The sequence below is a fragment of the Pogoniulus pusillus genome, chromosome 5 (genome assembly GCF_015220805.1).
Source record: "Pogoniulus pusillus isolate bPogPus1 chromosome 5, bPogPus1.pri, whole genome shotgun sequence".
NCBI classification, from domain to species: Eukaryota; Metazoa; Chordata; class Aves; order Piciformes; family Lybiidae; genus Pogoniulus; species Pogoniulus pusillus.
Genome location: NC_087268.1, coordinates 20,850,109 through 20,866,380, shown reverse-complemented (window position 1 = coordinate 20,866,380; position 16,272 = coordinate 20,850,109). Strand labels below are relative to the sequence as shown.

The following is a 16,272-nucleotide window of genomic DNA, read 5'->3' as shown; positions in this document are numbered from 1 at the left end:
CTTGGTTTGGCTTTTAAAGTTGAACATTGTGCTACATACAGTCCATGAGGTGGCAGAACAAGAAATGCCTGAGAGAACTGGGGTTGTTTATCCGGGAGAAAAAGAGGGTGAGGGGAGACTTTATTGCTCTAGATCATGGCCTGAAAGGAGGTTGGCATGAGGTGTGGGTTGATCTTTTCTCTCCAGTGAAAAGTGATAGAATCACAGAATCACAGAATTCCTTAGATTGGAAAAGCCCTTCAAGATCCTTGAGTCCAATCATTAGTTTCACACTGACAAGTCCTTGACCAAACCAAATCCTTCAGCACAACATCTCATCACTATGAATTGCTATGCTTGGAAAGGACCACCAGGATCATCCAGTCCAGCCTTCATCCCAGCATCCTTCATCACTAGATCATAGCCTCAAGCACCATATCCGCTCTCCTCTTAAACGCCTCCAGGGATGGCAACTCCACCACCTCCCTGGGCAGCCTCTTCCAGTGCCTGACCACCTGCTCAGGAAAGAACTTCCTCCCAACAGCCAACATAAACCTCTGCTCATGCAACTTGAAGCCATTTCCTCTCGTCCTATCATTAGTAATTGGGAAGAACAGACCAGCTCCAGCCTTACTACAACCTCCTTTTAGGTAGCTGTAAAGGGCAATAAGGTCCCCTCTCAGCCTCCTCTTCTTCAGACTAAACAAGCCCAGCTCCTTCAGCCGCTCCTCACAGGTCATGTTTGCCAGACCTCTCCCCACCCTCATTGCCCTTCTCTGCACCCACTCCAGCTCTTATAGGATAAGAGGAAATGATCTCAAGTTCACCAGAGGAGGTTTAGGTTGGCTGTCAGAAGAAACCACTTCACTGAAAATGTTCTCCAATACTAGGGCAGGTTCCCCATGGAGATGGTTAAAGCCCCATCCCTGGAGGCATTTCAAAGACACAGAGATGCAACGCTGAGGAACATGGTTTAGCACTAGACTTGATAGAGTAAGATAATGGTTGGACCTGATTATCTTAAAGATCTTTTCCAACCATAATGATTTTATAAATTTATGATTTTGGGCTATAGACCTGACAGATTAATTGTCTGACCCACAGCAGCTCTCTCAGCAATGGCCTCAGCAAACAACTGTATTATTCTGTTAACATAACATGGGCAATGTTTCCACCTATGGGCATCCTTTTGTTCTTAAAATATTTACAAGCCTGGCTTTTGGCTGCAAGTGATCACAGCACCTGAAACACCATTTGGTGGCCAGCTGGCTGAACATGAGCCAGCAGTGTGCCCAGGCGGTGAAGGACAACGGCATCCTGGCCTGGATCAGAAATAGTGTGACCAGCAGGAGGAGGGAGGTGCTCATGCCTCTGTACTCATCACTCGTGAAACCACACCTCAAGTACTGTGTCCAACTTTGGTCAGCACAGTACAGGAGGGACACTGAGGTGCTGGAGCAGGTGGGGAGAGGGGCGATGAGGCTGGGGAGAGGTCTGGCAAACATGACCTGTGAGGAGCGGCTGAGGGAGCTGAGCTTGTTTAGTCTGAAGAAGAGGAGGCTGAGAGGGGACCTTATTGCCCTCTACAGCTACCTAAAAGGAGGTTGTAGTAAGGCTGGAGCTGGTCTGTTCTTCCCAATTACTAATGATAGGACAAGAGGAAATGGCCTCAAGTTGCATGAGCAGAGGTTTAGGTTGGCTGTTGGGAGGAAGTTCTTTCCTGAGCAGGTGGTCAGGCACTGGAAGAGGCTGCCCAGGGAGGTGGTGGAGTTGCCATCCCTGGGGGCATTTAAGAGGAGAGTGGATGTGGTGCTTGAGGCTATGATCTAGTGATGAAGGATGCTGGGATAAAGGCTGGACTGGATGATCCTGGTGGTCCTTTCCAAGCATAGCAATTCATAGTGATGAGATGTTGTGCTGAAGGATTTGGTTTGGTCAAGGACTTGTCAGTGTGAAACTAATGATTGGACTCAAGGATCTTGAAGGGCTTTTCCAATCTAAGGAATTCTGTGATTCTGTGAAAGTTGTGCTGTGATTGGATGCCACTCACAGGGAACATTGCTGTGTGTTGAGCATATTTAATTTCCCCAGCACTGTGGCTTTCTGATGGGTTAAAGAAGGATGGGTATGAAGTTTCCTCATAAAAGCACTATCCAATAAATTTGCTCTCTGTGCTTGAAAAGTCCCTGGCAAATACTGTCCCTCCGTTTCAGCTCCTCCTTCCTGCCTCTCCCCATTTCCGGACCGGTCCTGGCCCCCAGCCCTTATCTCCTCCAGCCCCTGGGCTGTTTACAGAGAAGCTATAAAGCGGCTGGCCTAGCATAGAGGGAATCACAAGGCACAAGGAAACAGCAGCACCAAACCAGCCTGGCTGTCTGCTTGACTCACCAGAAACTGCTCTGCACTATGGTGAAGGACAAGCTGCCCAGCAAACCCATCCTCCTCCTTCTCTTCTTCTTCCTTCCTGGAACTACTTCTCCCACCACAGAACTGTAAGCTACATATATGGAGGGGGGAGGGAGGTCTTAGGTTTTTTGCTTCCATTTTCTTCCTGTCACACAGCTCTGCTAGTTTCTTCCACTCCTGCCCTGCAGCCAATCACTAGCCAAACCCTGAGCCTCCTGCACAGCTCTGCCAGTGCTCTACATTGCCACCCACCCTGCAACCCTCTACTCTCTAGCTCTGCTCCAGCACAGCTCTGCCACTGCTCTCCATTCCCACCCTCCCTGCCACCCACTATCTGTCCAGCTCTGGTCCAGCACAGCTCTGCCACTGCTCTCCATTCTCATCTACCTTGCTACTCCCTCTCAGTTCAGCCCTGGTTCAGCAGAGCTCTGCCAACACTCCTGCCCTGCAGCTGCCTAATGTTTGAGACCTGGATCCTCACAACATCTTTGCCTAACTGTATTCCTACCTAGAAACCTTCAGGTGCCTGGGAGTTTGTGGGCATGAGGTTAGAATACACATGCACTTTCCTTTCCTGTAGTAGCCTTGTTTCAATCACTGAGTTACTTCTCATTCTCCTGCTGCTTTCTTGCCAGTTTGCTTTGCCTTCCTCCTGTTTCTTTCAAGTCAGTTCATTTCCCTTGGCAGCATCAAATGTACTTGTTCCCAAAGAGGGTCTGTGACCCAGATTCTTCTCCTCTGGCACAGAGCCTGATGCTGGCACCCTCCCAGGGGCATCCACCCTGAGGTCCTGAGAGGAGGGGAAGTCCAGGATGGCACAAACTCACTGGACTCTGGCTTCCCCAACCTCACCTACCAAAGCTCGAGAGCCTTTAGTCTGGATGGAAGCAGCCTCCTTCTTCAGACCCTGGCTGCTTGTGCTGGATTAGGAACTGGCTGGAGGGCCGGACCCAGAGAGTGGTGGTGAATGGTGCCACATCCAGCTGGTGGCTGTCACTAGTGGTGTCCCTCAGGGATCAGTGCTGGGCCCCATCCTCTTTAACATCTTCATAGATGATCTGGATGAGGGCATCGAGTCAGTCATCAGCAAGTTTGCAGATGACACCAAGCTGGGGGCAGATGTGACTGAGTTGGAAGGCAGAAGGGCTCTGCAGCGGGACCTTGACTGCCTGGACAGATGGGCAGAGTCCAATGGGATGGGGTTCAATAGCTCCAAGTGCAGGGTGCTGCACTTTGGCTACAACAACCCCATGGAGAGATACAGGCTAGGGTCGGAGTGGCTGGAGAGCAGCCAGACAGAGAGGGATCTGGGGGTACTGATTGATACCCGCCTGAACATGAGCCAGCAGTGTGCCCAGGTGGCCAAGAGAGCCAGTGGCCTGCATCAGGAATGGTGTGGTCAGCAGGAGCAGGGAGGTCATTCTGCCCCTGTACTCTGCACTGGTTAGACCACACCTTGAGTATTGTGTTCAGTTCTGGGCTCCCCAGTTTAAAAGGGACATTGAGATGCTTGAGCGTGTCCAGAGAAGGGCGACGAGGCTGGTGAGAGGCCTTGAGCACAAGCCCTATGAGGAGAGGCTGAGGGAGCTGGGATTGTTTAGCCTGGAGAAGAGGAGGCTCAGGGGTGACCTTATTGTTGTCTACAACTACCTGAGAGGTGGTTGTGGCCAGGAGGAGGTTGCTCTCTTCTCTCAGGTGGCCAGCGCCAGAACAAGAGGACACAGCCTCAGGCTGCGCCAGGGGAGATTTAGGCTTGAGGTGAGGAGAAAGTTCTTCACTGAGAGAGTCATTGGACACTGGAATGGGCTGCCCGGGGAGGTGGTGGAGTCGTCGTCCCTGGGGCACTTTAAGGCAAGGTTGGATGTGGCACTTGGTGCCATGGTCTAGCCTTGAGTTCTGTGGTAAAGGGTTGGACTTGATGATCTGTGAGGTCTCTTCCAACCCTGATGATACTATGATACTATGATACTGTGCCTCTTGCTGTGCTGGCAGAAGCACAGTTCTTACCAACACAGATCTTGTAATGTTTCCTACAGAGATTTAGTGCCCACAGGAGCCATAGCAGAAGGCATAGTATTACTACTACCACTTACTTTTTGGTCAGAGGTGAAGTAGTGACCACCTCAGACATTTTCACTTTTACTATACCATCAACTCCTCATTCACTTGCCCTCTTTGGGTGCTTCTGGGGTAGATCAGCCAACAAAATCTACTTTGGGGTCAGGCAGAGCTCTATGGTCCCCTTACAGTAATCTGATGTAATTAAGTAACAAAAATTAATTAGATAAGTAATTAATGGTTGGAATCAATGGTCTGAAAAGTCTTTTCTGACCAAAATGATTCTGTGAAAATTCAGTCATCTTAATTCATCCTTGCCCAAGATCAGAAGGCAAGGGAATGAATGCATGCTGCTCAGATGTCTCCTGCTGTGAGCAACATGCTGCCCTTTCTTTTTATGGAGCAAAGCTGGAGGTGGAGAGATTCAGCCTGGACACGAGGAGGAAGTTGTTTAGCATAAGAGTGGTGAGAGGCTGGAATGGGTTGCCCAGGGAGGTGGTTGAAGCCTCGTCTCTGAAGGTGTTAAAGGCCAAGCTGGATGGGGCTCTGGCCAACCTGCTCGAGGGTGGGAAGTCCCTGCCCATGGAAGGGATGTTGGAAGTAGATGATTCTTGTAGTCCCATCTGCAGAGGGACCTGGAGAGGCTGCGCAGAACAGAACAGTCCAGTGCCATGAGTTTTAACAAGGCCAAGTGTCAGGTTCTGCACTTCGGCCACAACAACCCCATGCAGTGCTACAGGCTGGGACCAAAGTGGCTGAGAGCAGCCAGGCAGAGAGAGACCTGGAAGTGCTGGTGGACAGCTGACTGAACATGAGCCAGCAGTGTGCCCAGGCCAAGAAGGCCAATGGCATCCAGGCCTGTACCAGGAATAGTGTGCCCAGCAGGCAAGTCCTTATGCCCCTGTGCTCAACACTGGTCAGGCCACACCTTGAGTAGTGTGTCCAGTTCTGGGCTCCTCAATTCAAGAGAGAGGTTGAGGTGCTGGAACATGTCCAGAGAAGGGCTTTGAAGCTGGTGAGGGGTCTGGAGCACAGCCCTGTGAGGAGAGGCTGAGGGAGCTGGGGGTGTGCAGCCTGCAGAAGAGAAGGCTCAGGGCAGACCTCATTGCTGTCTACAACTACCTGAAGGGTAGCCAGGTGGGGTAGGTTTCCTCTCTCAGGCACCCAGTGACAGAACAAGAGGACACAGCCTCAAGCTGTGTCAGGGCAGGTTTAGGCTGGATGTTAGGAGGAAGTTGTTGGCAGAGAGAGTGGTTGGTATTGGAATGGGCTGCCCAGGGAGGTGGTGGAGTCACCATCCCTGAAGGTGTTTAAAAGGAGGCTGGATGAGGCACTTAGTGCCATGATGTAGTTAATTTGAAGGGTTAGGTGATAGGTTGGATTCAACGATCTCAGAGGTCTTTTCCAACCTGGCTAATTCTGTGATTCTGTTATCTCTGGAGGTCCCTTCCCACCCCTACCATTCTGTGATTCTGTGCGTCACTGCCTTCTCTGGCTGAGTATTTGTCCTCAGAAGAAGCTGAGAATCTATACACAGACAGTAGTACATCTTAAGATAGAGTATTCCCTTTGTGTACATAAAGAATCTCATCATTTTCACCTCAGCCACTTCCTCTGGGGTCTCCTATCCTTTGTTGATGTCTGCTGCTGACAATCACCACCTGTGTTGTCAGAAGTTTGTTGCATGTAGGGAGATTGTTGAGGTCTCTTTTGGCAGCTCAGGTGTTATGTATCCTGAAACGCCTATACATAGAATTTGTGATCTAAGTTATTTAAAGCTCTCATTGTTCTTTAACTCACCTAAGTCTTTGCACCAATATCCCAAAACTGCTGAAGAGAGATTTATAAGCAGCACATTTCACATCCTGCTTTCAAAGGCAGGAAAGCTAGTTCAGAGGGAAGTTCTGCGTGTTGGCCAGGACTTCAGCAGGACAGTGGATAGGAAAAGGAATGAGCCAAATTCCCTACAAACTAGGTCATGCTGTCCCTTTGGCACTGTAACTGATGTTACAGACAGATTGCCAGTGCTGCTGGCAGTGGAAGGGAAAACAGACCCAGTGGGAGGAGGCACAGGGTGAAGCTGTGGTGAGAGGACTACGAAGGAAGTGGAGCACTGGAGCGAGAAGGTAGTTGTGAGCACTTGCAGCCCAGAAAGCCAACCAGAGCCTGGGCTGCAGCAGGAGAAGTGTGGCCAGCAGGGCAAGGGAGGTGATTCTTCCCCTCTACTCTGCTCTGCTGAGACCCCACCTGGAGTACTGCATCCAGTTCTGGAGCCCCCATTACAAGAAGGAGGTGGAGATGTTGAAGCGTGTCCAGAGAAGGGCCACAAGGATGCTCAGAGGGCTGCAGCAGCTCTGCTGTGAGGAGAGGCTGAAAGTTTGGGCTGTTGAGTCTGCAGAAGAGGAGGCTCCCAGGTGAGCTTCTTGTGGCCTTCCAGGATCTGAAGGGGGCCTCCAAAGCAGATGGAGAGGGACTTTTCAGACTTTCAGGGAGTGCCAGGACTAGGGGGAATGGAGCAAAGCTGGAGGTGGGGGGGGTCAGAGTGGCATGAGGAGGAAGTTGTACAGGATGAGAGTGGTGAGAGGCTGAAATGGGTTGCCCAGGAAGGTGGTTGAGGCCCGATGCCTGGAGGTGTTTAAGGCCAGGCTGGATGGGGCTGTGAGCAGCCTGCTCTAGGACAGGGTGTCCCTGGGCATGGCAGGAGAGTTGGAACTCAGTGATCCTTGTGGTCCCTTCCAAACCTGACTGATTCTATGATTCTGTGAGCTGTAATCACCTCTGAGTGGCTGGAGCTCCCTCCTTTCACTGCTTCTCCAGCAGCATGAGCTGCCTAGAGCTGCTGGGGCACCCCTCACCTGCTTGGGTCCCACTGCCTTCACAGCAGCTGTAGGTTGATCCAGAAGCTCAGAGTCCAAGTAATAATATAACTCTAGACATGCACTGCTGTCTCTTTCCCCAGGGCTGGCACCATCTGTGTGATGGTTTGGATGTTACTTGCCCCCAGACACTGTGGAAAATCATCCAGACTAGACTCAGCCAAGCTGTAAATTAAAGAATGCAGCTTTATACTTACAGCTTAGCACAATACAAAAGCAGGTATTTACAGTCTATACAGCTATAGACAGACATAGACAAGCTGAAAAGTGATAGAGAAACACAACAGCCCTCCAAGAAACCAGAGTCCCCAGCAGGGGCTCCCAACCACCCTTCCACCTTCTTCCCACCTCTCTACCTTACCCCAGACTTTGCCTGATGCTCAAGGTGAGTTTGGAGGGTTGGCCAAGGGGGTTAGAAAGCAGGATTAGTTACACAGATGGCAGGTTAGAGAGAGAGAAAAAGTGCAGCCCCAGAGCCAGAGAGCAAACTCCGTTATCGATGTTTGTGTTCTTGTTCCTACACATCTCAGCAAGCCTATGAGTGCAGCAGCCGTCACCATTGTTTCTTTTTCACAGCCTAACATCTAATTCTTCTCACCAAAATATCCCAGCTAGGCTCAAACTGGCACAATCTGGCATGGCACACATTAGCCGTCCTCACTGGAGGTCCTATAAGGAAGTGTTATGAGCAGTGCTGACCACAGATTTCATCTCATGCATACAGGGATTAATACACTGGGAAAACTGAATTGCCACCAGAACCTCCTGCTGCTGCATCAACACAGCTTGAACATACACAGGGAAAAAGAAATACTAGGCTCATAAATACAGTCCAGCATCAGTCCAGAGGACTACACTACTACATGACTTCTGTCTGTGTTTCTGGTCAGTTGTAGGCACTGAGGGCCAGAGCAGAGGAGCAAGGGAAGTACTGTTGAAATTAATTTCCCATCTGCTGCAGTCTTATGGAGCTTCTACCAGAGGTTCAAGGTTTTACTGTGGCAGTGATTACACCTTTGCTGCTGTCTTTTCCAGCCAGTTCTGGGCAACAATTTAGCCAGGACATTTGTAGTAACCTTTGCACCACGAGTAGCTGATCTTTCCCTTATGAGACTCGTAGCAGATTTTGATGTAGCTGGTGCCAAAGGGCAGATATTATAAGCCCTGGAGAGATACTGGCAAATGGGAATTCAACTTCTTTTAACAACCTGTGCTTGGCTGAACATATAGGTAAGGCCCTGACTATCCAACTCAGAGGTCTTTTGTTTCCCACTCAGGGAAGGACAATTGTGTGTTGTCTGTCTCCTGGTGCAATCTGAGTATGCATACCATCTCTCTTTGACAGTGTTAGAGGCTCAAAAGCCACAGGCTGGTCATACCAGAACTATACATTTGGATTTCACAGCATCTGGTAGCATATGTTCCTCAGTTCAGTTTTCCAGAAGTTTCTGCTCCCTTCTGTTTTTCATAGAATCATAGAATCACAGAATCAACCAGGTTGGAAGAGACCTCCAAGATCATCCAGTCCAACCTAGCACCCAGCCCTGTCCAGTCAACCAGACCATGGCACTAAGTGCCTGGGCCAGGTTTTTCTTGAACACCTCCAGGGACAACGACTCCACCACCTCCCTGGGCAGCCCATTCCAATGCCAATCACTCTCTCTGCCAACAACTTCCTCCTAACATCCAGCCTAGACCTCCCCCACCACAACTTGAGACTGTGTCCCCTTGTTCTGCTGCTAATTGCCTGCCAGGTAGTTGTAGACAGCAATGAGGTCACCCTTGAGCCTCCTCTTCTGCAGTCTACACACCCCCAGCTCCCTCAGCCTCTCCTCATAGGGTTTGTGTTCCAGGCCCCTCACCAGCTTTGTTGCCCTTCTCTGGACACGTTCCAGCACCTCAACATCTCTCTTGAATTGAGGGGGCCAGAACTGGACACAGCACTCAAGGTGTGGCCTGACCAGAGCTGAGTACAGGGGCAGAATAACCTCCCTTGTCCTACTGGCCACACTGCTCCTGATGCAGGCCAGGATGCCATTGGCTCTCTGGGCCACCTGGGCACACTGCTGCCTCATCTTCAGCTACTATCTACCGGCACCCCCAGATCCCTCTCTGCCTGGCTGCTCTCAGCCACTCTGTCTCCAGCCTGTAGTGCTGCTTGGGGTTGTTGTGGCCAAAGTGCAGAACCCTGCACTTGGCCTTGTTAAATGTCATCCTACTGGCCTCTGCCCACCCATCCAGCCTGGCCACATCCCTCTGCAGGGCTCTCTTACCCTCCAACAGCTCCACACCTGCTCCTAGCTTGGTGTCATCTGCAAACTTACTGATGCTGGACTCAGTCCCCTCATCCAGATCATCAGTGAAGATATTGAACAGGACTGGGCCCAGCACTGATCTTTGGGGCACACCACTAGTGACAGCTGCCAACTGCATGTGGCACCATTCACTATTATTAAGCCTGTGGCTTATTATTTTCACAGAATCACAGACTGATGAGGTTTGGAAGGGACTTCAGAGATCTTTATTCTTTTATCTTCCTATCAGAGTGCTGTCATTCTCTCTTCCCGTCAGCAAACTTCCAAGATAAGGCCTCATAAGAGCTGCTGGGCCACTGACAAGCTGTAAATATTTGGATAAAGAAGATTAAGAGTGTGGGGTGTGGAGTGGTATAGCTTTTTTGTAGGCCCCCTTCAGATCCTGGAAGGCCACAAGAAGCTCACCTGGGAGCCTCCTCTTCTCCACACTGAACAGCCCCAACTCTTTCAGTCTGTCCTCACAGCAGAGCTGCTCCAGCCCTCTGAGCATCCTCGTGGCCCTGCTCTGGACACACCCCAGCATCTCCATATCCCTCTTGTCATAAGGGCTCCAGAACTGGATGCAGTACTCCAGGTGGGGTCTCAGCAGAGCGGAGCAGAGGGGGAGAATCACCTCCCTGGCCCTGCTGGCCACACTTCTCCTGCTGCAGCCGAGGCTCTGGTTTGCCCTCTGGGCTGTAAGTGCACATTGCTGGCTCACGTTTTGCTTCTGGTCCAGCAGCACCCCCAAATCCCTCTCCTCGGGGCTGCTCTCCAGCCACTCACTGCCCAGCCTGGATTTGTGCTTGCATTGCCTCAACCCAGATGCAGGACCTTGCACTTGGTCTTGTTGAACCTCATGATCTTGGCTTGTGCCCACCTCTGCAGCCTGTCCAGGTCCCTCTGGAGGGATCCCTGCCCTCCAGCCTGTCTGCTGCACCACACAGCTTGATGTCATCAGCAAACTTGCTGAGGCTGCACTCAATGCCTCTGTCCATGCACCCACAAAGATTTTGAACAAGACTGCTCCCAGGACTGATCTCTGAGGGACTCCACTTGTCTATGGCCTCCACTTGGCTATAGAGCCACTGACAGTCCCACTTTGTGTGCAGCCATCAAGCCAGTTCTTTATTCATCTCGTGGTTCACCCATCAAACCCATGTGTCACCAGCTTGGAGACCAGGATGTGGTGTGGGACAGTGTCAAAGGCCTGGCTCAGGTCCAGGTAGATGACATGAGTTGCTCGCCCCTCATCTATGAATGTTGTGACCTATTCATAGAAGGCCACCAGGTTTGTCAGGCAGGATTTGCCCTGGGTGAAGCCATGCTGATTGTACCCAACCACTTCTTCACTATTCTCCTGTCTCAGTAGTGCCTCCAGGAGGATCTGCTCCATGATCTTACTGGGCACAGAGGTGAGACTGACTGGCCTGGAGTTCCCTGGCTCATCCTTCCTACCTTGTTTGAAAATGGGAGTTCTGTTTCCCCTTTTCCAGTCAGTGAGGACTGCACCAGACTGCCAGGAGTTTTGGAATAGAATAGAGAGGGTTTAGCAACCTCATCTGCCAGTTTCCTCAGCACCTGTGGTTGTATCTCATTGGGTCCCATGGACTTGAACACTTTCAGGATGAACCTGATCTTCACTTCTGATGGGCAGCTCTTCCTTCCAGCTTCTGCCATTATCTTCCATGGCTCCAGGAGTGTGGCTGGAGGCCTTTGCAGTGGAGACTGAGGTAAAGAAGTCATTGAGAACCTCAGCCTTTTCCATGTCACTCATGACCACTTCAGCTGTTTCCTTTGTGAGGGGGCCCAAACTTCCCTAGGCTTCTTCTTAGCATTAATATACCTGTATAGATTCTTGGTGTTCCCTTTGACTTCCCTGGCTAGATTCAATTCAAACTCTGCCTTAGCTTTCCTAACCAGATCTCTAGCTGCTGGGGCAGCTTCCTTATATTCCCCCCATTCCATCTGTCTTTTCTTCCACTCCTTGTAGCGTTTCTTTTTGTGTGACAGCATGTCCAGGAGCTCCTTGCTCCTTCCCTGCTTTCCTCTTTGTTGTTATGAATTGCTCCTGGACACAGAGGAGGTGATCCTTGAACAGTGACCAGCTGTCCTGGGCCCCTCTTTCCTCTAGGTCTTCATCCCATGGTACTTTGGTCAGCCATCAAAGTCTACATGTCCAAAGTCCAGGATCATAAGCTTAGAATATGTCCTCCTGGTTGCTCTGAGGATCGGAAATGCAACTGCATCATGGTCACTGCAGCCAAGCCTGTCCCTGAGCCTCAGTCACCAGCCCTTTGCTGTTGGCCAGAACAAGGTCCAGCATGTTTTCTTGTTGGTTCCACTACCATTCGGAAGAGGAACTTGTCATCTGTGCAAGCCAGGAAAATCCTGGGTTGCTGATGCCTTGCTGTGTTGTCCCTCCAGCAGATGTCAGGGTTAACAAGGCCAAGTTCAGCGTCCTACACTTTGGCCACAGCAACCTCAAGCAGCACTATAGGCTGGAGATAGAGTGGCTGAGAGCAGCCAGGCAGAGAGGGACCTGGGGGTGCTGGTAGAGAGTAGCTGAACATGAGCCAGCAGTGTGCCCAGGTGGCCAAGAAAGCCTTCCATAGAACCTTCCATAGAATCAACCAGGTTGGAAGAAACCTCCAAGATCATCCAGTCCAACCTATCACCCAGCCCTATCCAGTCAACTAGATCATGGCACTAAGTGCCTCATCCAGTCTTTTCTTGAAGACCTCCAGGGACGGTGCCTCCACCACTTCCCTGGGCAGCCCATTCCAATGCCAATCACTCTCTCTCTGTGCAGAACTTCCCCCTAATATCCAGTCTATACCTACCCTTGGCACAACTTGAGACTGTGTCCCCTTGTTCTATTGCTGGTTGCCTGGGAGAAGAGGCCACCCCCCACCTGGCTACAGTGTCCCTTTAGGTAGTTGTAGACAGTAATAAGATCACCCCTGAGCCTCCTCTTCTCCAGGCTAAACAACCCCAGCTCCCTCAGCCTCTCCTCATAGGGTTTGTGTTCCAGGCCCCTCACCAGCTTTGTTGCCCTTCTCTGGACACGTTCCAGCACCTCAACATCTCTCTTGAATTGAGGGGCCCAGAACTGGACACAGCACTCAAGGTGTGGCCTGACCAGTGTTGAGTACAGGGGAAGAATAACTTCTCTTGTCCTACTGGCCACACTATTCCTGATGCAGGCCAGGATGCCATTGGCTCTCTTGGCCACCTGGGCACACTGCTGGCTCATCTTTAGTCTACTGTCTATCAGTACCTCCAGGTCCCTTTCCTCCTGTGGACTGCAGGAGGAGAGGCTGAGGGAGCTGGGGGTGTGCAGCCTGCAGAAGAGGAGGCTCAAGGCTGATCTCATTGCTGTCTACAACTACCTGAAGGGAGGCTGTAGCCAGATGGGGTTGCCAGACAACCAGAAATAGAACAAGGGGACACAGTCTCAAGTTGTGGTGGGGGAGATCTAGGCTGGATGTTAGGAGGAAGTTGTTGCCAGAGAGAGTGATTGGCACTGGAATTCGCTACCCAGGAAGGTGGTGAAGTTGATGTCCCTGGTGGTGTTCAAGCAAAGCCTGGAGAGGCACTTAGGTTGACTGGACAGGGCTGGGTGCTAGGTTGGACTGGATGAGCTTTGAGGTTTCTTCCAACCTGCTTGATTCTATGATCCTATGATTTTTACCATTTTTCCTTCAGAATCCCACCATGCCAAAAGCTTTGCACTAATAGGTTAATCAGTTTTAGGTATTTTCTTACCTTGGAAAATTATCAGATGTGGAGAGATTTTTGCTAAGAGGACATGAAATGATAAACATGAGCAACTCGTGCTGGGATGTGTCCTTGAGTCCATCTTGGGATTAAGACACCAAACGCTGGGTAGCACCCCCCACATGCAGCTGCAGGGGGTGGAGTGTCAGCTGCATGTGGGCAGAGTTAGCCAGCCCAAGGGGGCTGGGTTAGCCAGCCTAGGGGCTGACCCCTCAGAATGTTATTGTATATCACCCTATCCATGCCATACTTGTGACCCTGTACCCTCCACATGTACCAATCTTAGTCGTGCATGCCTCTTGCAAGAAAGCAGATAACTCACTGTATATGGAAATCAAGGGGGAGAATGACCACCTAACCACATCGGTGAACCAAGAGTCATTTTACCCAGGTGCTCCACAGGCAATCAGAGAATCACACTTCCCGGGTCATTTAGAAGTCTATCTTCCAATCACTTCATCCAGATCAGAATTTCTTAGGAAAGAATTATTGAAATGATTCTTTTTATTGTATGGCATCTTAGTTTAAGAAGGATTCTTTGGGAGGTCCTCTGTGAAAAGCTCTCTTAGGGTCCAAGCACTCTTGTGTGACAATAAAACACTGCTCTCTGAAAACTTTGGTGTGCTCAGCATGACAAGATGCCAAATTGCAAGCACTCAGTTTTCCTCAGCATGAGTAGGATTTGGAAACTTGGTGGTGTGGTTTAAGAGCTACCAGGTGGGTGGGTGGAAATCCAAATCCTCTAGGTGGATGGGAAACCTGATGAGAGGTGGATGGAAAGCCTGACCCCCAAGCGAGGGATCTCTCAGTCATGTTTATTCCCTTCCATTTCCTGCCTATCTCTCTATATAAAGGGGAGGAATTTCCAGTTCTGGCTCTGGCAACCACACGGAATGATAGAATCAGTCAGGGTTGGAAGGGACCACAAGGATCATCTAGTTCCAACCCCCCTGCCATGCCCAGAACACCCTACCCTAGAGCAGGCTGGCCACAGCCTCAGCCAGCCTGGCCTTAAACACCTCCAGCCATGGGGCCTCAACCACCTCCCTGGGCAACCCAGTCCAGCCTCTCACCACTCTCATGCTCAACAACTTCCTGCTCACAGCCACTCTGAATCTCCCCACCTCCAGCTTTGCTCCATTTCCCCCAGTCCTGTCACTCCCTGAGAGCCTAAAAAGTCCCTCCTCAGCGTTTTTGTAGGCCCCCTTCAGATACACTTAGTGCCATGGTCTAGTTGATTGGACAGGGCTGAGTGCTAGGTTGGACTGGATGAGCTTGGAGGTCTCTTCCAACCTGGTTGATTCTATGGTTATACATATATATATATATATTTAGCTAGTGCCTTTGAGCCTTAATAGGAGTTTGTGGGATACCAAAAATATCAATCAAGAACCTGTAGCCTTTCACACCATCCTTACTCCCTGCTGTGATACTGAAGAAAGAATCCTTTGTAAAGGACTCTCCATTGCCACAGAAATTACTCCTTCCACTGCAAGCATTGTCCTTCCTTTAGGCTAATTAGTTAAGCAGTTTAATATGTATAAACCCCAAATAAAACAAGTGCCAATGTGTATGTGCACTGTGATTCACAGAGGGACAGGAATGGGGTTGGCATAATGGTTTGCTAATTTCCTTTCACAGAATCACAGACTAGTAGGGGTTGGAAGGAACCTCTGGAAATCATCTAGTCCAATCCACCTGCTACAGCAGGATCACCCAGAGTAAATCACACAGGAATTAATCCAGGAGGGTTTGGAATGCCTCCAGAGACAGACTCCATAATCTCTCTGGGCAGCCCAGCCTGGTGCTCTGCCACCCTTACTGGGAAGAACATTTTCCTTATGTTTATGTGGAACTGGACACAATACTCCAGATGTGGTCTCACAAAGGCAGAGTAGAGGGGGAGAATAGCTTCCCTCGACCTGCTGGACACACTCATCTTAACACACCCAAAAATACCATTGGCCTCGTTGGCCACAACGGCACATGGCTGCCTCATGGGGACCTTGTTGTCAACCAGCATTACCAGGTCCTTCTTCACTTTCCAGCAGGTCAACTCCTAACCTGTACTAGTGCAGGGAGTTCTTCCTCCCCATGAGCAGGACTCTACACTTGTCCCTGTTGAAGTGCATGAGGTTCCTCTCTACCCAACTCTCCACCTGACCAGGTCTTGCTGGATGACAACACAACCTGACAGGGTGTCAGCCACTCCTCTCACTTCTGTATCATCAGCAAACTTTCTGAGAGTACACTCTGTTCCTTCATCCAGATCATGGATGGAGATATTGAACACGACCTGGAGCACAGCCCTATGAGGAGAAGCTGAGGGAGCTGGGGGTGTGCAGCCTGGAGAAGAGGAGGCTCAGGGCAGACCTCATTGCAGCCTACAACTACCTGAAGGGAGGTTGTAGCCAGTTGGGGTTGGTCTCTTCTGCCAGGCAACCAGCAACAGAACAAGGGGACACAGTCTCAAGTTGTGCCAGGGGAGGTCTATGCTGCATGTTAAGAGGAAGTTGTGGCCAGAGAGAGTGATTGGCATTGGAATGGGCTGCCCAGGGAGGTGGTGGAGTCATTGTCCCTGGAGGTGTCCAAGCAAAGCCTGGCTGAGGCACTTAGTGCCATGGTCTGGTTGATTGGACAGGGCTGGGTGCTAGGTTGGCCTGGATGATATTGGAGGTTTCTTCCAACATGTTTGATTCTATGATTCTATAAGACTGGACTGAGTCCTGGCCCCTGAGGAACATTGCTTACCACAGGCCTCCAAACTGACCCTGCCACAGCCCTGATCACAATCCTCTGTGTTCTGTCATTCAGCCAGTTCTTGATTCATCTTTCACTTAATCCTGTTTCTTTAAAAGTGTTTCACGTTTTTGATATTT

General features: G+C 50.5%; 1 protein-coding gene across 4 annotated transcripts in view; it reads left to right on the top strand.

The window, feature by feature from the left end:
- The first annotated feature begins 2,277 nt into the window (after positions 1-2,277).
- LOC135175395 (alpha-2-macroglobulin-like) overlaps positions 2,278-16,272 on the top strand; it is a 57,661-nt gene continuing 43,666 nt past the window's right edge. For all 4 annotated transcript variants that reach the window (XM_064143466.1, XM_064143467.1, XM_064143465.1 and 1 more), the window contains exon 1: positions 2,278-2,471. In XM_064143466.1, the coding sequence (XP_063999536.1) occupies positions 2,386-2,471 (86 nt within the window). In that variant the 5' untranslated portion in view covers positions 2,278-2,385. The remainder of the gene's footprint in view (positions 2,472-16,272) is intronic.